The following is a 22765-nucleotide window of genomic DNA, read 5'->3' as shown; positions in this document are numbered from 1 at the left end:
CTAGATATCTTTCCACAGGTACAAAGCAATCTGGCCACATCACCTTTGTCCTGTGTTAGCTATCCTAATATCTGGATTCAGCTAAAAAACTCTAGTTGCTTTTAAAACTCTGCAGGGACTTGCTCCAAAATTTGCATCTTTCTCTCTGCTCTCTCTCTTTCTCTACTGACTACGAATGCAACAAGTTTCAGAATGAGTAAGTTCTGAATAATACAACTCAATAATACAACTCAGTATTATTTCATGCCACAGTGGAAACTGTAGGAAAAAGAAGTAATGGATAGGCAGTTTACAGCTGTGCACAGAGAGTTTTTTCAGTGTCCCTAAAATGAAAGCCTGACTTCTGCCCTGAGGCAGAGAAGAAATATTGTTAAAATAATTACTAAAATTTTAATTAGATTATTATTTTTTTTCCCAATAATATGATGATTGGTTTTTAAGTTCTGTGTTCACTCTGTGCCTGGCTCTCTCCTGTCTGAAGAAGAATAATCACGTTAAAATTAAATAGTAGCTTTTCTTCATGCAATTCATGCAATCTGGAATGGCCTCCTAACATCCTCCTACATATCCCGATACTTCTTTAGCTATTCATCCTTATCACTTCAGCAATTCCCTTTTCCCTTGTCTCTCCTCTGGGACAGTTCTTCCTCCTGGTGCCATGCCTCAGAGTCACATAATGCCTCATTTTATATCACATTATTACTATCCAAAAATATTACAAATGTTTTTTGCTATAAAAGATTAATTCTTATTAAAAAAGTTAAGTCTAATATTAAAGAAAGTTTCTCTATGCTAGTCCTTCTTATTCTAACTCTAAAAACACAGTCATTGAAGGTTAGGAATATCATAATCATGCTATCATACATAAAATGTGATTGTGTAAATAGAGGATCCTACCATACTTTCAGTTAGGTTATCAGACTGTAAGGGATAAGCAAACCCTTAGATGAACAGTGTTCTGGAGACAAAGATGAAGAGCAAATAGATAGCATGGAAAAAAAAACGAAAAAGAAAAAAAAGTACAACTGTGCCAGGACAGAATGCCACCTTATGACATCTTTAATAAAGAGTCAGAGTGTGGGAAGGAGTTTTTTTTTTTGCATCAGCAAATGAAGGAAGTCAGAAAACTCTAATGCATGAAAAAGCAGAATATTCAGAAGCTATCAGTACTAAAGGGTATTTCTTTTGTCACTTTTAATTCAATGGAAATAAAATTTCTGATATGTCTATTCACTCATACAGCTCATCTTTTCCCAATTTAGATTTTTCTGCTCTTCATGTCTTCCTGTCCCCTCCTTGTTTCTTTAAGAACAGAACAACTTGAAATATCCACCTTTGCCATGTAATAATAATTGCTAAAATAATAATAATAACAATAGTAAGCGAAACTAATGTGAAAAACTGCATTGAAGGGAGGGGGACATGCATAATACAGGTTGTATAATGGAGGAAGCAGGGTTTTGTCACAGCAGAGCTATCACCTTGAATCCAGGATGGCTCATTTCAAGCTCACTCCTAGCAAAGTCAACGAAGAGCAAGAGAAAAAATGGGAACACAAAATCAACAAGCTCAAAATACACTGTTTCAGGAATCCCACCTTCTCTCACTGAAGACTGCATTACTGAGTGAGAGACCACTTGGGAGAGAGATATCCAAGAAACCCAACAGGCCCAGACATGCTAAGAGACACCAAGGAGAATAGGAGTGGTGAGAAAAGTCAAAAGCAAAAAAGCAGATTCGGTGATTTTAGGCAGAAGGAGAAAGCAGCTGTTCATTTAAATTACATCAAATGAGGAAGGCTGAGAAGCAGCAGGAAGAAAGATAATTCTTTAGGATATTAATAGAATACCTGCCTATATTCGGTAGAAGTCAAAGGATTTGCCTGAAATTACCAAATGAATTATCCAGCCAGGCCTTTCACTGTAAACAAAAACTGACCATCCACTTGGAGCCAGACTCCTAAGACGACCAGGTATCCCTGTATACGGTCTGCTACTCGATGTCTTTGAGAAAGTAGTTCAAAACCTCTGGCATTTGCTAAAAGTAGGAAGTTGCTTGGGTTGTATATGTGTTCCCTTCCTTTTGAAGGCACAGAAGAAGCAGAAATCAATAGACGTGATTGAACAAACTTCATATCTCACATCACTTTTATCTTTTTGAGCTTTACTGATTTTTTTCCCCCACTGGTTTCAGCAACTACAGTATGAAATCCAACTGTGTGAACATTTACACATCTCTAAATGTTTACAGACATTTTACGTTGCTCAGTTTAAATTGTTCCCCCTAATTCTCCTCCTTACCATATTATTCCTCTCCGTACCTTCTCAACCAAGCTGTGTACAGTTCCTCTCCATACCTGCTTATACATGCTTATAAAGAACAATACACACCCAATCTCTAATTGCTAACATTTAGCAGAACTGTATACATGCTCTCTCCAGTTGCTTCTGTAATTAAGTCCTTGTGTAGGATGTTCACAGAAATACAAAATTGACTGTTCTTTCTTCCAGATATACAACTTCTTTATACATCAATTTGACTTCCCCTTCAACACTTTTACCTCTTTTTTTACTTTTTTCTCTGACTGTCCACATAAATCATTTGTATTTTAGTAATTATCATGAAGTATAATTAGTTCCTAGTCATCTCTCTCTTGTTTAGATCCTAGCTACAAGGATCACAACAGCTTTGTGAAAAATGTAAGATATTTTAAAAGTTCTATCATGGTAAAAGGCAAAAAAAATCTGTTCCTTACCGACAAGAGAATAACATTCCAAAATCATTTATCAAAACAAGGATAAAAAGGTAAGAGCAAAGTACCAGTAAAAACAAGATGTGTAAATAATGGAGAGCAACTCAAATAAAATAGCAATGGTGACTTTGCTTCTGGATGTTTTGTCAAAATTCAGTTTAATGCTTCCCCAAGAACAGTAAACACTGTGATTTTCATATTGTTTATATGTAGGTGATTAGTAAATGTAATTGTGTACGTTCTTTCTGTTACGGCCTGTTCTACTGTTATACAGTTCCTATCAGTATTCTTTACCTTTACATAATGTCTTTCTCAATTTTCTACCTTCTTATTTTATTAAGCAACAAGGCAAAAGGCGAACAGATTTGACAAAACACTCAATAATATTTATTAAAGTGCATCAAGGTAGGAACTGAAATCAGGGGATTGGAAGTTGATGTACTGGAATAATAGAGGGTGGAAAAACACTAACTTTGAAATTAAAATTGAAGAGGTGAAAAATTCTAGATACATATATGAATGAATGTACATCAATGAAGTATAAGAAGATAAGGGATCGAACACTTCTCCTAGGAGGACAGGCTGAGAGCTGTGGCTGTACAGCCTGGAGAACAGACGGCTCTGAGTTGACCTGATATCGGCCTTTCAATATTTAAAGAGGATCTACAGGAAAGAAGGGGACAGGCTCTTTATCAGGGTCTCTGGTGACAGAACAAGGCGAAATGGTCTCAAACTCAAAGAGGATAGAATTAGGTTGGATGAAAGGAAAAAATCTTTTACAGTGAGTGTGGTGAGGCACTGGAACACGCTGCCTAGAGATGTGGCAGATGCCCCATCCCTGGAGACATTCAATGTGAGGCTGGATCAAGCCCTGGACAACTTGTTTTAGCTGTGCCTGTCCCTGTTCACTGCAGGGGAGTTAAACTAGTTGATGTCTAAACATCCATTCTAACACTAATGATTCTATGACAAAATGGAATTTTATTTTAGAATGGATTCTAAGATAAAAATAGGAAATAGACAAGGTGAACAAAAAAAAAAAAAAAAAAAAAAAAAAGAAATGCTTTCTGAGAGCTGCTGTGGGAAGCTGATGCTGACAAAATTCTTATCAAACCCTAGCAGCAAACAAAGCAAAATGCTTTGTCTGACCCACGGAGCAACATTTCCCATTGCTATATTCTCTAGGGCAGTTTGTCCTCAACATCTACTCATCATGTATAAGAACATCAACTGATAAACTAAGTCTTTTTTGTTTGTTTGTTTGTTGTTGTTTTTGGGGTTTTTTTTTGAAAAGGGGAAGAAAAAAAAGCCATTCCAGAGAAATCAGGAAATAGAAAGACAGAGGAGAAATCAAGCAATTGATATAGAAAGATAAAAAAGGGCAAAAAAAAAAAAAAAAGCTTCTGGTCCATTGAAGCAAATCAAATGAGAGACAGACATAGAAATTTTGTGACTTCGATGCAGGAGGCTTCTCACCTGACTGGCTGGTGCTAACGTTGATGGTAGCATACTGGGGTGCTTCTGAACTCAATTCAGTCACCAAATTGACAGCCTGGATCTCAAAAGTGTACTGCACACGGGCCAGTAGGTTGGAGACTTGAACACGACTTTCTGTCAGGCCCACTTGGCGTGGCTCAAATTGTACATTGTCCCCACAGCGCACACATGTCCCTGCTGACCTTGTTGGGCATTCTTTGCAGATGACATTGAAGAAAACATCCTTGCGGCCACCCAAGTCCTTGGGGAGGCGCCAGGTCAGGAGCACGCTGGATCCAACAATTTCATAGCTGAGGTCACGGGGAGCAGAGGGGATGCCTAGAAGACAGTATGAAAGACAAAAATCTTACAAAAGAATGGAAAAGAGGTAGAGGAGCGAATAAGACAGTGAAGTAGGGAAAAAAATGGAAGATTAAAAATTAAGATGCTTTTTCTTCTCATTCTTACTGTTTTCTAGATGTTTCTCTGGATAACATTGAAAAAATGTGCTCTTTTCTATATCAGACATACATTTGTATACAAAGGGAGTAACTACACAATCATATTTTAGGGATACAAAATTGACTAAAAAGCTCTTTGTATCAAGGGCATGACTTACATTTTTCCCCAAAAGAACATCCAGTGTTTAGAAAAGTCTCAAACCTTTGAAATACTAAATTTTATACAAGCTTAGTGAAGACATGTCTCCACTGAGGCCTCTAGATCTCTCCTTTGGCACCTAACACCTCTGAATTCTCTCAGATTTTAGTTTGCCTTCTCCATATATTGCAACAGTTGAACAGCACTTGCCCTACAATTATTCCTGCTACGGGAAGATTCTCGAGTGGCATTCTGACAGCATTAAAAACAGCCCATTCTGTGCCTCCACCATGTCTTAGTTTCATCTGGGACAGAACTGTTTTTTTTTCAATGCCTGGTATGATGCCATGCTTTGGTTCTAGGAGAAAAAAAAATGTTGAAAATATACCAATGTTTATAGTTGCCTACTAAGCAATGCTGTACCAAGCCAAGACCATTCACAGCAATGGGCCAAAGGAGCTGGGAGGGAACAGAATTAAGACAGCTCCTGAACACCTGCAATACATTGACAACACTGGGACATACAAACACTGGGACACACCTGGTTAATCAACATTCAGAGATCTGCCAATTGAGCTAGTTCTGCCCAATCAAATATCCTACATACTGCAGAAGGGGATAAAATGCCAGTGGTGCACATATTTACACATCTTCCATGTGGGGCAAGACAGCCTGGGTTATTCTTGCCTTGGGCAAAGGCAAGCCTATTCATGGGACTGCTTTTTGTTCAAGGACCTGGGTGCACACTGTGGGTAATGTGGAAGGATGGGGATGTCCATTATATACCTTAAGATGATTTGATGCTGGGTGAGAACAGCCAATAATTTAAATTGTATGACGTTAAATTACTACATAATGCTGCATGCCATTTTATTACAGTTATTGTAAGAATCGTTAACAGTAATACAATAAGAATTTCCCAGGTTAAAAAACAAAAAAACTTCAGTGGAACCAGAATTAGTTTCTGGATGCAGGAATCCAACACTGTGAATCATTCTTCCTGCACTGGAGGACTGTTACAACAGATGAAGCCCAAAGTTATGAACTAAAATGAATACCATAGACAATCTACATTAAAGGCCCACAGACTATAGGATTTGTTAGGATGTGTAGAAGCTGTGACACTTGAGCATGATGTAAATGCTATGGGATAAAGGGTCGATATTATCTTAGTTTCATCTGGGATGAAACTGTTTTCTTCAGTGTCTGGTATGCTATGTTTTGTTTCTAGGAGAAAAACAATGTAGATTAACATGCTGAAGTTTATAGCTGCGTGCTAAAAACCATTGTACAGAGCCAGGGCCATTCTCAGTGAAGGGCCCAACGAACTGGGAGGGAACAGAATTAAGACTGCTGACTTAAATTGCCCAGAGGTATATTCTATACCATTTGACATCAAGCTGAATGAGTTTTGAAGAGGGTGGGAGTTCATCTAGCTTTCTTCCCCTGTTTGGGGCTAGCTGGGCACTGGATGTGGGATGCTGAGCAATTGCTCGTGCATTACACCTTAAATACATACAGACATATTATATATTTTTATATATTTTTTTTTATATATCATAATTATTTTTCTTTTCCTTTTCTCTGTCTTAGAAAAAAGTTTTATCTCAACCCACAAGTTCTACTTTGCTTTTCTTAATTCTCTTTTCTATCCCACTGGGAAGTAAGGGGAGTGAGTGAATGACTGTGCAGTACACAGCCACCTGCTGGGTTAAAGTACAGCACACCACTTGCCCTATCAGAGGCAGTAAACTGAAGGTATAAAATGCAGAGGATGAGAAGACAGCTTGGGGATACGAATGGGACAAAACATTGAAGGCTAGACAAAGCTGTAAGAAAAGTAAATATAAGAAGCAGAGTCGCACTTCTAAATCTGGACATGGAGACAGGAAAGGCAGGGACAGAGTGGCTGAGCTCAATAACAGGGAGGAGTAAGGGAAAAAAGAATTACAGAACACATCCTTCCATAAGGCTTGAACAAGAACCAAGAATTCTCATTCTCACTATTCTTCTATTATCTACCTATAGGTTTCTTAGATACCTGCTGATAGTCTTTTGTACATTTGCTCTTGATTAATGTAAAGGATTGTATTATTTATTATAACAGCTGGATGAGGTTTTTGTGGGGAATCTCTTGATCTACAGTCTCGTTCAATGCTGGAGCATTTGAACATATCCTGTAGATAGATACATGTATCTAGGGGATTCCAGAGTTATGAACAAAATAAAAATGCCAGAAAATTGCATGCAGAAGACTGGTTAAAATATATTGGAGGTAAGATGAAGGATTAGAATGTCAAGAAATATAAGAACTAAATTTGATTTTGTTAACTTTGCCACTTTGTATCTGTAATGTATTTGTATTGTACTTGTATTGTGATATAGTACTTAATAGTATAATCACATACTAGCTGTCCCTGAGGATTATTATTGCAGCCAGTGCAAAAGGATAGACAATTGCTCAGGAAATAAATCCCTGTGAAGTAGAAATTGCTTGATGTTGATGCAGATAGAGTCCGTGCAGTATATATAGCAAGAGAATATAGAAGAAAAAAAACAAAACAAAACACATTTCCTAATATCTGAGTGTTTAACTTCATAGCCATAGAGAAACTGTAAGTTGCTTTGGGACATGAATTACTTCCATCACTGCCATAAAATTCATGAGTGATTCTTGACGTGTTATTTAAACTAGACTGTTGAGAGCTCATCACCAACTCAAATTCCTTTCCTGGGGTTAATTACTTTCTTGATCTATTAACGTTCGTAATTATCAAATTAAAGAATGTCTTAGGGTGAAGCTTAGAAATCATCAAGCTCCAACACCCCTGCCATGGGGAAGGTTGCCAGATGCTAGATCGGTCTGCCCAGGGCCCCATCCAGTCTGGCCTTGAATGCCTCCAGAGATAAAAACATCTACAACTTTTCAGGGCAACCTGTCCCAGTGGTTCATCATCTCTGAGTAAAGAACTTTTTCCTAACATCTAACATAAATTTCCTCTTTTTTAGTTTAAAGCCATTCCCCTGTGTCTTATCACTATTAGACCATATACAAAATCGCTTCCCTGCTTGCTCATAAGCTCTCTTCAGGTACTGCAAGGCTGCAATGAGGTCTCCCTGGAGCGTTCTCTTCTCCAAACTAAACAAGTCCAACTCCCTTACCTTTCTTCATGGCAGAGGTTCTCCAGCCCTCTGATCATCCTCATGGACCTTTTACGGACCCTTTTCAATGGTTCAAGATCCTTCTTATGCTGAGAGCCCCAGACCTGCATGCAGTACTCCAGAGGAGCCTTACAAAGGCAGAGTGGAGGGGTACAATCTCTCTCTGTCAGCCACACCTCTTCTGATGCAGCCCAGAATACTGTTGGTCTTCTGGGCTGCAAGTGCACAGTGCTTGCTCATGTCCAGCTTTTTGTCCACCAGAACCACCAAGTCTTTGTCTGTGGGGCTGCTCTCAAGGAGTTCTCCCAGTCTGTAAACATATCTGGGATTGCCCTGAACTCAAGCGTAAGGAGTTATTGAACTTCATTAGGTTCTCATGGATCTACTTTTCAAGCCTGTCCAGATTGCTTTGGATAACATGCCTTCCTTCTGTGGTGTCAACTACAGTTAGCTTAGTGTCACCTGCAAACTTGCTAAGGGTGCACTCAATTCCATCATCTATATCACTGATAAAGATGTTAAAGAGTACCAATCCCATGACAGACCCCTGGGGGACACCACTCATCACCAGCCTCCACCTGGATAACAACTCTCTGGCTATGATCATCTGACTTATTTTTAATCCAATGAATAGTCCAGCTTTCAAATCTATGTCTTTTAACTCAGAAATAAGGATGTGATCTGGGATTATTATTATTATTTAACATTGCATGAGTCATTTAAAATCTGGCATATCTTCATTCTAAGTATCTGATATTGCAGCATCCCAATATTCTAAACATACAGTTCTTCTGGTGTACCATCTTTGTAAATAGCATGTAGGAACACTTCTACCTTCTTATCTACAGTCATCAAGAGAAGGAAGCCCAGGGTCATTTTGGACTGTTTCAGCTGATTATGAGAAGAGATGAGTTGGAACTTCCATGAATCATTCAGACAAGTTGTCTCTAATTAACTGCCCTTCTTCCTACTTTCAAATACTCCTTTCAAATACTTACCAGTGCATGGAGCATCAGAATTGTCAGAAGCAGATCGGTAGTAGTGATTTTGACACATACATTCAATGGAACCTGGCAGTGGAGCGTGGCTGTGGGCAGGGCAGAGAAGGCAAGGACCATCTCCCACAGATGCTTTAAAGGAACCAATGGGACAGGCTAAGGAGAGGAAAATAAGACAGAAAAGAACAGGAAACTCATTAATTCAGATACCAGAAACAATGCAACCTTATTTATATTTAACTCATGCTGCTGGTGTTGGGAAAACTTGTTACTAGCTACGGCAGGTTATTATTTTATGGCAGTACAGAAAATATCAGCTCTGAACTTAAGCATTGTTTAAGGTGCAATTTTGCACATCTACTTTCTCTCAGCTGGCATAGCAGAAAAAATCGCTTTTTTTGAAAGCTGTTTTAGACAGTTTTATTGCATAAAGTAATATAAGCTACCATGGCTGATTTTGCATCAAATTGAAGCCAGAACTCATAAAGGCAATCCTAACTGTTTTTCTGTAGTTCCGGAAACTTCCCAGGCACGGCTACAAGCCTCTTAAGTTGGTCAAGTTCAATCTGAAAATTTACAGGAACACGCCTATGGAAAAAGCTGAAACAAGGATGAAAATCCTTCGCACAAGAAAGAAAATGAAAAATATAATAAATTATTATGAATATGGGAGTATAACACATTCTAGGGTCAGCAAAGATGCTGTACTGAATTACCTCGCAGGAAGTACTTGGATCTTTGCCGAAATATTAGGACACAGCTTTTATAATTTTAATGCAAGTTTTATGCATGCTTTTAAAGCTGCTTTTCTATATAAATAGACACAGAATTTTTAGATGTTACCAACTAATTAGCTGTGGTGAAAGTTCATTCATGGACTGACATTTGTTTAGTTAGTTTCACAACAAAGAACATTTCTAGGGAAGGAGAAGCTTTCATATAGACCCCCAAATGTGTTTTTGATTTCAGAAGACTGATGGGAATGCTGCTTTCTACATTCAAGAGAAAAACTCTCCAAGTGATTACCATAAGCAGAAGAATCCAAAAGACTGAGAATACCAAAAATGTTATATATCAAAGAGAACTCTGTAAGAGAAGAACACTGTATGCAACTGTTAATATGAAGTCAGGACATCTAATGAGTGTTCTGAAATGGAACACCACACCAGACACTGAAGAATTAACTCACCTGGTAATTACTTACTACGCTAAAGGAAAGCGGGCTTCCACCTCCAATAACAATAACAAAGGAACAATAACAAACTTTAGAAATTATTTCTAACTCACTTAGGCTCTAAGTGACCATTTATGCATTTTTCTTAACAAGTAACTTCAGAAAAATAAGAGTATCTCACTTACTGATCCTCCTTTTCATATGCATTCAATTCCTATTGCTTTGAGTTTTCTAACTACATTGGGCATTTCTGATGTATAGTTTTGGGCCTGTATACAGCCACATTCCAGACACAGCAGTCAATAATATCCATGAAGTCCTATGAGCTTTAGGTTTCTAGTATCACCTTCTCTGTTTGCAGTCTTCTGGCTACAGCATAACCTCCACATGTGTTGTGCTAGAGTGGTAAGTCCTGGAAGAGTCAGACTGTAATAGGGACTTCAATAATGATGAATGATAGTAATTAGATGCTTGTATTTCCAGAAGAAATGGCAGATACAGAGCAAGGATCACACTTCCAAATTCTCATTTCTGTCACCCCTAGTTATTTCTACTTCCTATGTCAAGGAAAAAAATAACCAGCAAACTGAAATCACATAGCATATTAGAAGCTAAGCTGATTTGTAGAGATTAAATAAGATTCACATCTCCCTCACCTTCCTAATGAAAATTTTGGGGGAAAAAAAAATAGAAAACAGACTATGACCTAAAATTCTAGTTAACTGCATTTTTCATTAGCAGTTTTGTTCAATATATGTGGACTGACTATAGTAGAGACTAACTGACCTTCATGTAGCTGAAGACTATCCTGCATGGTCAAGGACCACAGCTGTCACACACCCTCTACTTCCATGCGAATTCAGCTTCTGTATTCAGTCAGACAGTTGAACACATTTGTGAGCATCTTTATCCCTTTCCAAAAGTTGCCTAAAATATGATAGCTTACTACTCACAGAGGGCACCAATAATCATTCCCATGACATGAGGCTCTTCCTAACATTGCCTCAGTCCAGTCACTCTATAAATAAGGTATCAAAGATTAACTCAGAAGGAAAGAGAAAAACTTCCCTGGCAACCTAAATATGCTAAAGCTACCTCCTTTTAGTCCAGCAGTTGTAGTGAGCCTAGGACCATCTTTCCATAGTGTCTAGCTCTCACTCATTTCTGCAGGATTCCCTTCTTTACACTGTCAGTTTTTGTGTGCCTTACATTCCCTTCTTAATGCAGATCATGGCATCATGTTCACTTTCTGTGATCTTACAGTCTCTGCAGATGTCTACTGTGTTCACTGGAAACAGTCAATAACGAATACCCAAGCTGAAAGGAGCCCACCATCACTAGGACTAACACGTATTGCCTTAGTGAAAATCACCATCTTAGGAACATACTAGAGAAAGCCTGAACAAGAACAGCTTCTCCTGAACACTTCCACCATTTGCCTATAGAATAACCTCACAAAAAAAAAAACAAAAAACATCAGTAGAAATTAAGCCGCAGGCCTTGTCACTGGATCATCCCCCAGGACCAGTACTTACCAATAAAACACAGAGTTAGGCCTCATCAATTGAGGAAATCTAATGCAAGGACAGAAGCTAGCAGAGCTAGCACCTCAAGGGATGCAGTAAGCTGCCATTTCCCATTAATCAAGGCTATGATAGCAGAAGGCTGACTCTGGCATGTGCAGGTGCTTTTTCTCCCAGCATATCTCAGTCATTTTTGCATCTTGGCCCAGTTCCAGAATGCCACAACAGTTTAGTTGGGCACAGCTCATCTCAGAGACACTGACCCAATTTTCCTTAGCTCCTCCCTAGAATACTCCCTGCTGTGTTGTCTGCATTTATCTGAATGCTCTGAGGAAAAGTTCCTCAGAGAGGCTAGAGAAGCATTTTCTGATAGAGGACTAGCATATCATAAACAGCAGAGAAGAGTCTTGGGATCATGAGTAGAAGAGGACAGAACTAAAGAAAGCAAGAGAGAAGAAGAGGCATAATGAAAAGCCCACTTCAGCAATAAGCACAGAAAGGAAAGCTTCTGAGAGCAAACAAAATAGAGTAAGGAGAAGGATCAAGAAAAATAAACAGAAATATCAACAGACATACATGTATCTGCAGTGCCATTTTTAGGGCACACAGTTACATGTTTTGACTATTTGTACCCAGTCATGCTTTGGATCTGAGCTAGGACTTAGGAAGACACTTAGAAGAGCAAAACATCATTCTCCTTTTGACTGAGACAGTGATAAGAGCTCTGGGGAAAATTTCTTTCCTGCAATTGCTTAGGAAAAATTCATGTTTCCATTTTAAAATATGGCAATTGTGTGACTGACCAATTCTGAAACAAGACACGTCTGGGATATATTTGCTCTGACTGCAAGTGTAGGAAGAGAAATAGTACAGGTACTAGATTAACAAAACTGTTTGATTCATGAAGAGAAGATCAATATATAAAAATAGATAACAACAATAAAGGGTGGTATATGTCGGGAGCTGTTGCTAGTCCAGGAAAAATTGACCAATTCTTATAAATACATACATATGTAGTTTATACAGACACATTCTCATGCTCAAATCTCATGAGCAACAGAGTAATGGAAAGTTAAAGAAACATTATTGGATGGGATCTGATCAGAACATCCTCTCCAAGTCACCAGACTGTTTCTGGCTGCTGTCCTACAATGAAGGAGAGAGCACAGCAATACTAGAAGGCAATTGCTTGGGGAGGTCAGATGGAAAGAACTCTAGAAGAGGGCAGAAGAGATCCACTGGCTTTGATATTGGCTACTGATAAATTTAGTAATCCGAAAATATTTCTTATTAAATTGCATTTGTAGGATTGAATGAAAGAAGTCCCATGGCCCTACAGTTATCTAGCAGAGATGCAAAGGTTTTAGGAGTGCATTGATATTACTATATCCAGTTTTGGATCCCTCAGAGCTATTGAAAAACTGAAGCAAGTTCAGCAGATGGCCACTTATATATTTATACAACTGGGGCAACTGCTCTATGAAGAAAGGCTGAGTAAACTTCATTTTATTAACCTCAAGAAGAAAGGCCAGTCTTCAAAGACTTTTCTGGGAAGACAGACTTAGGTTCTTTGCAGTTGTGCACAGTAGAAAGATGAGAGGTAACAGGCATAAACTGAAAAACACAAGATTCTGACAAAGTACAACGAAATTCTTTCCATCATCACGGAAAATTTCCGCAGAGAGGTTATATGGCTTCCATTCCTGAGGACATTCAAGACCATATTAAAATAAAGCCCTGAGAAACCTCTCTGATCTTTTTGTGAGGCTGTTTTGAGCATGATGTTAGACAGGAAATACACATTAGTCACTGCCCAGATATCACTCTTCTCTAATCACACAATATATATGCAAACCTTTTACCAGTGCCCTGTTACATCAGTTCAAGACAGTGTTAGGGAGCCTTAAGACATGGTTTGCATCACTGCATGATCTGATAATGACTTATTCTTGAAAAATCAGACACCCATCCCTTTACTTGCAATGGACCTAGCGGCTGGTTTTAAAGTGACTCCATTCACCCATTTAATCTGTTGGTAAAGTAGTCCAACAAATAAACAGAGTGGGACAATAATGAATATTAGAGTATATGAGTATATGAATATGAGAGTATCAAAAATGAACAGAGTGTCAGAGCTGATATTAGAGTAAAACTGGGAGTACTTGAGATCATAGCCAGGGAAAACTGGCTGTGCAAAGGGCCTCACATGAGAATGACTAGGCAAAATATTATCAGCGTGGAGTTTAAAAAAGGATAACTTGGTATGGGTCATGCTGCTTGCTCTCCTGAAATAGTGGAGGACAATGCAAGACAAAGACGTGAAATGGATCAGCTGTAAATAGGAATGGAGTTTTGTAGTCACAAAGGTGGTTCAGCTCTGGTCAGTAGTGTGTTCCTGCTGACACCAGATAGGACAGTCTCCTTCCAACATGAGGTAGCTCCTGATCTCTCCACAAAGAAATCAACCCTGCAGTCCACCCATTGCCAAGATTTTGTGAATCCAATATATTACTAAAAACATTTTTCCCTTAGCTCTCCTCCTTCTTCATGGAGAGGTTTAATGGAGAAAGTTTAATAACTGATACTAGCCCTCAAGTAATACGGTTGTGATTCATTCTACAATGAATACAATACAATCGCAATTTTATTTTCTCCAGCTCACTTCTTAATACATTGGCAAACAGCCAGATGCCCACCCAGCCACTCCCCACCCTCAGCGTGACATGGGGAGGAAACAGCATAAGAATGTGGATTGAGATAAAGACAGGGAGATTGCTTACCCGTTAGTATCACAGGCAAGACAGATTTGTCTCCAGGAAACTTAATTTACTGCTCTTTAAAATAAATTTGGGTAGATGAGAAACCAAAAAAAAAGTTAAAACAACACTTTTCCTCCCCTCTCTGTAACTCCTTCCCACCAAAATCTTCTCCCTCACTCAAGACACACAGGGGAAGATGCAATGTGTGTGGACAGTGCATAGCAACTCCTCTCTCGTGCTTTTGCCCTTCCCTGGCATAAATTCTCCACAGGCTGCAGTTCCATCAGGAAGTATTCACCATTAGAGCATTGGGTCTACCACAGGCTGCAGAGAATATCTACTCTGGTGGCTGGAATACTTCCTTCTTCTGCTCTGACTATCATTCCCTCTGCTGTTTCTCAGTCTTTTTATTCTCTCTTCCTCTCTCTGTCTAGTATTTTTTCCTTTAAACATGCTTGCCTAGAAATGCCATATGTCTGATCAGTTCAGCTGTGTCCTGTCCTTGGGCTGTTGCAGAATTATCTGGAAACAGTTGTGTCTGGCACAGGAAAGCCCCTAACCTCTTCTAACAGAGGCTGTCCCTTAATTCTCCACCATTACTAAATCCTTATCACAGAAATTGCATATGTTGTGATACCCAACAAGAGAGCAAAGCAGTCTAACCAGGAGACTTCAGTATGCATATCTATATCTCATGATCTCATGATCTAAGTAGCTCCCACCACTCCCCATCCCTTTCAAAGTATGGTTCAATTTGTGTTCTTTCCAACACTTCTGTGATCTTTTCTCCCTCAGAGATCGAAGTGGATAAAAGAAGAAAAGCTGATTCTCTGAGATACATAAGCAGCAGGGTAGCTGGTGGGCAATTGCTGATGTAGAAAAACACAGATGCAGTAATGGCACATTTTCAATGATATGGGGCAAACACTGTATTGGATACTAGTATGAGACAGAAGAAAAACAGATATAAAGCTTGAGTGACAGGACTGCTCTGGAGTTAGTTTGTATTCTGAACTTCAGAGGGAAAAAGAGAAACATCATTAAATTAATAGCCTTATTTTAATGACTTTTCAAGTTCAAAGATCACCTTACTCCTTCATAAGAAACTGTCAGCTTAGCACTTTATCAAATAGTCATTTCTTCTCTTTCCCCCCAACATTCTCATTATTGAAATATTTTCTAAATGATGTTTTAGTCATTAATTCTAAGTACTATTTGCAAAAGCATCTGATAACCCATGGGACTTTCAGCTAAGAGTCCATGATAAACAGTGGGCAGTGAATGCCAAGAAACATCACACTGTAAACTGATTTGTGGGAATGAAATCCAGGAGCAACTGCTTCCATAAATGAATCTATCAATTTGAGATTCACCAATGAGTAATATGGGAGCCAATAATCTAAGATGACCTAATCACTCAGAAATTTCTGTTCCAGACCCTCTGTGAGGCAAAACCCTCAGAGATGCAGAAAACCCCACAAGACAAGAATCACAGAATCAAAGAATTACAGATTGTCAGGTATTGGAAGGGATCTCGAAATATCATCAAGTCCTATACCCCTGCTGGAGCAGGAACATCTAGATTAGGTCACCCAGGAATGTGTCCAGGTGGGTTTTGAATATCTCCAAAGGAGATCCCACAAACTCTCTGGGCAGCCTGTTCCAATGTTCTATCACCCTCACTGTAAGGAAGTTTTTTTCTCCTACTTTTGTGGAACTTCCTATGTTACAGCTTGCAACCAATGCCCCTTGTCCTATCATTGGATGTCACTGAGAAGAGCCTGGCTCCATTTTCCTGATACTCACCCTTTACATATTTATAAGCATTAATTATGTCACCCCTCAGTCTCCTCCAAGCTAGACACCTAAAGACCCAGCTCCCTCAGCCTTTCCTCATGAGGGAGACGCTCCACTCCCTTACTCATCTTTGCAGCTCTGTGCTGGACTCTCTCAAGCAGTTCCCTGTCATTCTTGAACTGAGGGACCCAGAACTGGACACAATATTCCAGATGCAGCCTCACCAGGGCAGAGCAGAGGGGGAGGAGAACCTCTCTCGACCTACTAACCACGCCCCTTGTAATACACCGGAGAATGCCAATGGCATTCTTGGCCACAAGAGTGCAGTGCTGGCTCATAGTCATTCTGCAGTCCACCAGGGCCCCCAGGTTCCATCTCCTTACACTGCCCTCCAGTAGGTCAGTCCCCAACCTATACTGGTACAAGTATACAAAATGCAAGATTCTACGCTTGCCCTTGTTATAATTCATTAAGTGTCTCCCCATTCAACTCAACACCCTGCCCAGGTCTCGCTGGATGGCAGCACAGACTTCTGGTGTGTCAGCCACTCCTCCCAGTTTTGTGTCATCAGCAAGCTTGCTGACAGTGCACTCTATTTCCTCATCCAAGTCATTGATAAATGTATTAAAGAGTACTGATCCCAGTACTAACTCTTGAAGAAAATAAAACAAGATTCCAACGTTCCCTTCTCTTCTGTATCCTGCCATTCTCCTCTCTGATTGTTTTGCAAAAGAAGAAATTCTACTTGGATAAAGTGAAAAATGAAGCTGGCCCACACCATATCAGCTTGAGGGCTGACTTAGATGTCTTTTCACCATTCTGTTTAGCTGGAGAAATTTGCCATATAGTAAGAATCATCAGGCACTCTTAAGAAACTAATGAAAGAAAGAATATCTTAACTGATAGTAGGAAGCAGAGAAGTAGGAGGGCTTTCTATCTACTTTGAATGCTTCTTGCCAGATTCTTAGTACTAAATAAACAGGCAACAGTTGTTCCAGGAAGGACTCCATGGACATCCATATGGTGAGGAAGAAGGCAGTGCCCACACTCTTCTACTAAAGAAGAGACTTTATTATGGAATTTGCTTCTCCTTCCTATCCCTAGTTCACTCCTTGGTCCTGATAAAAAGAGCTCTATGCAGGACATTCAGTAGAGGTCTGCTCTTAGACTACTGCTTTTGCTCTGTTATTTCACACAGAACACTATATAATCACATATCTAATCCTTTAGTTCTTAGGAAGAAGTGAGAATATACGAAGAGGACAAGTACTGGGAAAGACACTATAAACAAGAGGACAAATTGAACCAGCTGAATGTTTTTTTCTTTCTGACAGGACAGCAACATATTTTTAGCATAAGACTTCAGGTCCTCAAGAGTTCACAAAAAATGTGAGGAGAAAAATCGTCTTCTAACATTAAGGATTACTAGTTGGTTGTTTTTTGTTCGCTTATTCTATGCTCAGGAAGCAATTAGTAGGAGTAGTGTTCTGAGTCTGAAAAACTGTAATACTTAAAATATTTGACTATTCTCCTCTATGCCCAGCTCCTGCAGTAGTGGGACTGCAGGGGAGTGTCTGTGTTTTGAAGCCTACAAAAGCCAGAATGTTTGAAAATCTTTAAGATTTTTTTTAAAATCCTCATTTTTCCTTGCCTATTCTAATTTCCATAGTGTTTGAGTGCTTACAACTATTACTTGATACTAAATTTTTGACTGGTTTACCTGGATTTTGGATTAGTCGCAGTACTGATAACGACAACAATGCTAGTGCTAGTTAGAACCACTATACGACTGACTGAGTTTTCTCTTTTAAGAGCAATACTGTATGAATGTAGCTTTCAGGAGCAAGATAAAAAGAGACACACATTTTAATTCTTCTCAAAGAATAAACAAATAAGCAGTACTAACTAACTTTAATTCCTTTCATAAATCTTCACCACAATGAACTGTGTTTTAATAATGTTATTTTGCATAACCCCAACACTTCAAAAAAACAGAAAGTGAATAATATATTGACAACCATTAACAATCTACTGGATTTGAACTTTGTGTTAACCAGAATACTTGTACTCTCAATGTCCCAGTCAAACTCTTATTTGAATAAATTACAGTCCAACTTAAAAATTGTGTCTGTGGCTGAAAACAAGCTCCACATTACATTTAATGTTTTAGAGTACTAATTGTGGTGTAGCAACATTATATATTGCTGAGATGCTGAGTAGATACATATCAAAACCAAGGAAGGATGAAAATGACATTATACATAATATATAAGCAAGATAAGCCACAGTTTGGTCTAATGGATTGACTTGAGATTGAAATGGGAAGACAGTCAACATATTAGACTGGGTAGTCAGGTTTTGGCCAAATACCATTACTTAGAAATAGCCAATTTATTCTACTTACTCTTAGAAACATTTTACACAATGTACCATCAGCCTCAGGGCAGAGTACATTAGAGATCTAATAATAAAACAGTTATCACTGTTCCTTACCAAGTCAGGCTCACAGATCTCTGATCCACTGTTGCATGATCAGGATGCTGCCACTTCCCCTTTCTTTTTTTACCATTGGTTTCAACAGCACCAACAAAAGGGCCCAAGATAGTTAGGATGGTAGGTTATGTTAGATTTGACCTCAGCTCTGCTCCATGTGATGCCTCTACTGTAATATTGTTGCATATTCATAAAGAAGTGTAAACACATTAGAACCGTCTAGTTACAACTTCTCATTCTGGAAATATAGCCCAACAAATTCTCTCTGGTTGCAGTTTAAACTTGGCCTGAATGGAGTTTCCAACTGTGTTCCTGGTTCCAGGACATGGTCCCTGATACTGTAGTCTGAGGAACTGGAATCACAAGGAGAAGAAGCTGCTAGTAATCATTCATTCTCTGTGAGACATGATTGTGAACTTCTGACAAATGTTATCACAGGAAAGAATAAAAAAGTGCCTACATAAGGGGGGGGAAATGGCATCTCACCTTGACAAGCTTGTTCACTGTCAACAGATTGGTAACCAGCCTTGCAAGAGCATCGTCCAGTGGCCACCATCCACTCGCCTTCTCCATTGCAGTGCAACCGAACACCTGAAGACCCAGTTGTGCTTGCCTCTTCAGCATTTGCTACACATGTCCCTGGTGACTCCACCAGTGAGGTCTTTTCTCCTCCAGCAAAAGTTTCAGGGAAGGAGGCAAATCCTCTCACCACAGCTGGACACTTGTAGAAAAAGACCTGGACTGCCACCAAGGACATACAGGCTCCTGAGTCCTGGAAGGCCAGGTAGAAGCCATGCTTTGTGAGCGGCCCAAAGCTACGTACTTTAACGTTCATCCTTACCACCTTCCCAGTTCTGTCCACCTGGGAAAAGCTTTCATCAGCTGCAATAGTATCCACTTTGGTCCAGGGGCCTTCGTGCCACTCTGGCAGTTCCTGAGAGGCTATGTCGACATTTGACTGGTGGTAGTAGAGTGTGAAAGTCTCTTTGCAAGTAGAGGCCACAGTACGCATGCTGGCACAATCTCTCACTGAGAAATGTAGGCGGACATGGACTCGGTGGGCTCCACGTCGCTCTATGAAGTGCGTCCGCAACCAGTTATTTTGACCTGGTTCATCCATGTTACAAACTTGAAAGGTTCGGATCTGGCGCTCCTTATCGTCCCGGACACTTACTTCTTCCCACTATAAAGAGAAAAAGAAGAAACAATATACAAAATTTAAAAAGGAATTCAGCGTTCAACTATGTCTGAAATACAGGACAGGCCTTCTCCCCTTTCTTTCTTCTTGCTGTGTTTATGGTAAGATCTGAACCTGCTGCTGTCACATGCAAAACAACACACTACGCAGGACTGAGTATGACCTCGTAAAGAAGAACTGTTAAAGCATTTAGGAAAAAATTGTTTTGAAACATAACTCATGAAAAATTGTCATGTGGCGTTGAGAATCTTAAAGTCAGAGAGTTGCATCTTTCACCACTACTTCCCTATCTCTACATACACGCATAACACAGACAAGACAGAAACAAGAGATCACTATGGAGAAAACATTAATGCATCAGTCTCTCCTACCCAACTCCATTAGTTGGTCTGAGCAGAAGGCTAGAAAGAGACCTATTAAGTATTTTAGAAGCAGAGAGAAAGGCAATGGTATCATACCCAGTATCATCTTCTTTTAGTAATGTGGTTTGAACAAAATATGTTAAAGTTCTTCCTAAGTAAATGAAACCATAAAACAAGTCTTGTTTATTCCAGTCTCCCTTTCTTCATCAGCTACATGCACACCTTCCCAGCAGAGATAATGTCATGAAAAGGGCAAAGGAAATGCTTACCCCATCAGGAGGGTGAGAGGTCCAGCCAATCTCTGAGGTTTCTCCAGTTGTATCCAGAAGTATTTCTGTTTATATTAAAAAAGATTAAATAAAAAAGTATGTTGTGCTTTAGTCAGTCTAGCATCTTATCTGCCCCTCACAAATTGTCTTTAGCAATTAAAATCAAAGAAGCCATCTCTTGTAGAGAGCTTCTACACACCCAGAATATACATTCATATTTTGAGATTAAATACAATAGCTTACATCTGCATTAGGAAATTAAGCATGCCCAACACAGAAGCATGGGGCACGTGATCATGCCTATACCATGGTTATTAGGTTGTTTGGAAATATTCTGGCCACACAAAATCTCTACCAGGCAAAGTGAAGCACAGTCACATTATAGAATAGTTATTGTAATGAGCAGTACAGGGGAGAACACTCTCCTTTTCGAAAGGAAACAGCAGAGCAGAAAGGTTAATTACATGAGCATATGCCAGGCTTTCCATAGGACCATGGTTGTGTGTACATAAATATGGACACTAAGCCAAAACATGTTTGTTTCCAGCTCTGGAATAAAATTTCTGTGTTGGGAGTTTAGGATGATAACTGAATCTGTAATGTATTCACTTTGTTCTGGAATAGGGCATTAGGCCACAAGTCCAGCTTCATCAGAAGCTCAGTATTAAACAGCCTCTTGCATTATTTGCTCAAGAGTAGAGTACATGCAAAATTTCACAGGCCTAACTTATTCCCTGAACTAGTCTGCATTTCCATTGAATATCAATCTACCACTGGATACAGGTACTAGATTTCAGTGTTCTTGGAGATGGTGTTCTCTGTTCAGGAACAAAGCAATACAGAACAGATTGTAACTGTGCAAGCTATATATTCAGTATTCTCCAGCAGTTTATATCAGGTCTGTAAATGCCCTGGAAAATAAGGCAAGCATGTGCAATTTTCTGTGTACACTTACAGTGAGACATGGAAGAAAAAAAAAATCAGTCAAATAGACACTGACGTGTTGATATACACTGTACAAGTCAACTTTTTTTTTTCCCCTAAGTTCTGGAAAGTCACTCCCTTTTCCTTCACTTACTTAAATTTCAAATTTTCTGTCTTTCTATTTTGTGTAAAAGAAAAAACCCAGAAAATACTGGAAATGAGAAACAACTTCAACATCCAGTTTATTTACATATGGTATTTATTAATTATCTCATAAGTGTTTTTTAAGGACATGACTACCTCATCTTTTATTCAGACTTCTATTTTCAGATTATGGATTGCAAGTTTCACTATCTGTGATGCTTGGGATCTGATCCACATTAGCCACAGAATGGTTTGGGTTGGAAGAGACTTAAAAGTTCACAACAACTTCTCAGGGCAACCTGTTTCAGAGCCTCACAAACCTCATAGTGAATAATTCCATCCTAATATCTAATCTAAATCTACCCTCCTTTAGTTTTAAGCTATTACTCTTCAATTTATCACTACATTCCAGAATAATGTGTTTTTTCCCTGCCTTTCTTATTGGCCCTCTTTTAACTATTGTCAGCTCATTGGTTGAACTCACCAACCAATATCCCAAGTTCTTTTAATCAGAGTTGCCTTCAATCCATTCTCCATCCCTCCTGTATTTGAGCTTGGAATTGCCCCAGCCCAGGTACACCACCTTGCACTCGGCCTTGTTGAAGTTAATAAGGTTCACAGGTCAAGACTGTCAAGGTTCCTCTGGATGGTATCCCCCTTCCAGCACGACAACTATAACACACAGACTGGTGTCATCAGTAAACTTGCTGAGGGTACACTCAATCCCACAGTCCATGTCACCAGCAAAGATGTTAAATAGCACTAATCCCAATATTGACCCCTGAGGAACACCACTAGTTGCAGGCCTGCGCTGGAACATCAAGCTATTGATAGTAACCTTTTCAGTGTGACCATCCAGACAATTCCTTACTCACAAAGTGGTCCGTCTGCCAAACTCAATTCAATTTGTAGACAAAGATACTGTGTAGGACAATGGCAAGTGCTTTGCACAAGTCAAGGTAGATGGTGTCAGTTGCTTGTCCCTCATCCACCATCCATCAGTACTCTAATCTTGTTGGTCACCAAATTTGTCAAGCAATGGTGGTTGTTACCAATCACCTCTTTGTTTTCCATGTGCCTTAGTATAGTTTCCAGGAGGATCTGCTCCATGATCTTACCAGAAACAGAGGAGAA

General features: G+C 39.3%; 1 protein-coding gene across 5 annotated transcripts in view; it reads right to left on the bottom strand.

The window, feature by feature from the left end:
- The window catches only part of LOC128091925 (ephrin type-B receptor 5), a 70594-nt gene that overhangs the window by 18719 nt on the left and 29110 nt on the right, over nt 1–22765 (bottom strand). For all 5 annotated transcript variants that reach the window (XM_052705341.1, XM_052705342.1, XM_052705344.1 and 2 more), the window contains 4 exons: nt 20564–20628; nt 19221–19917; nt 8989–9144; nt 4229–4567 (listed from right to left, as the gene is read on the bottom strand). In XM_052705341.1, the coding sequence (XP_052561301.1) occupies nt 4229–4567; nt 8989–9144; nt 19221–19917; nt 20564–20628 (1257 nt within the window). The remainder of the gene's footprint in view (nt 1–4228; nt 4568–8988; nt 9145–19220; nt 19918–20563; nt 20629–22765) is intronic.

The sequence above is a fragment of the Tympanuchus pallidicinctus genome, unplaced genomic scaffold (genome assembly GCF_026119805.1).
Source record: "Tympanuchus pallidicinctus isolate F22 unplaced genomic scaffold, pur_lepc_1.0 scaffold55, whole genome shotgun sequence".
Classification (NCBI taxonomy): Eukaryota; Metazoa; Chordata; class Aves; order Galliformes; family Phasianidae; genus Tympanuchus; species Tympanuchus pallidicinctus.
Note: the sequence above shows the minus strand (reverse complement) of the source record. Positions and strands in the feature narration are given on the sequence as shown.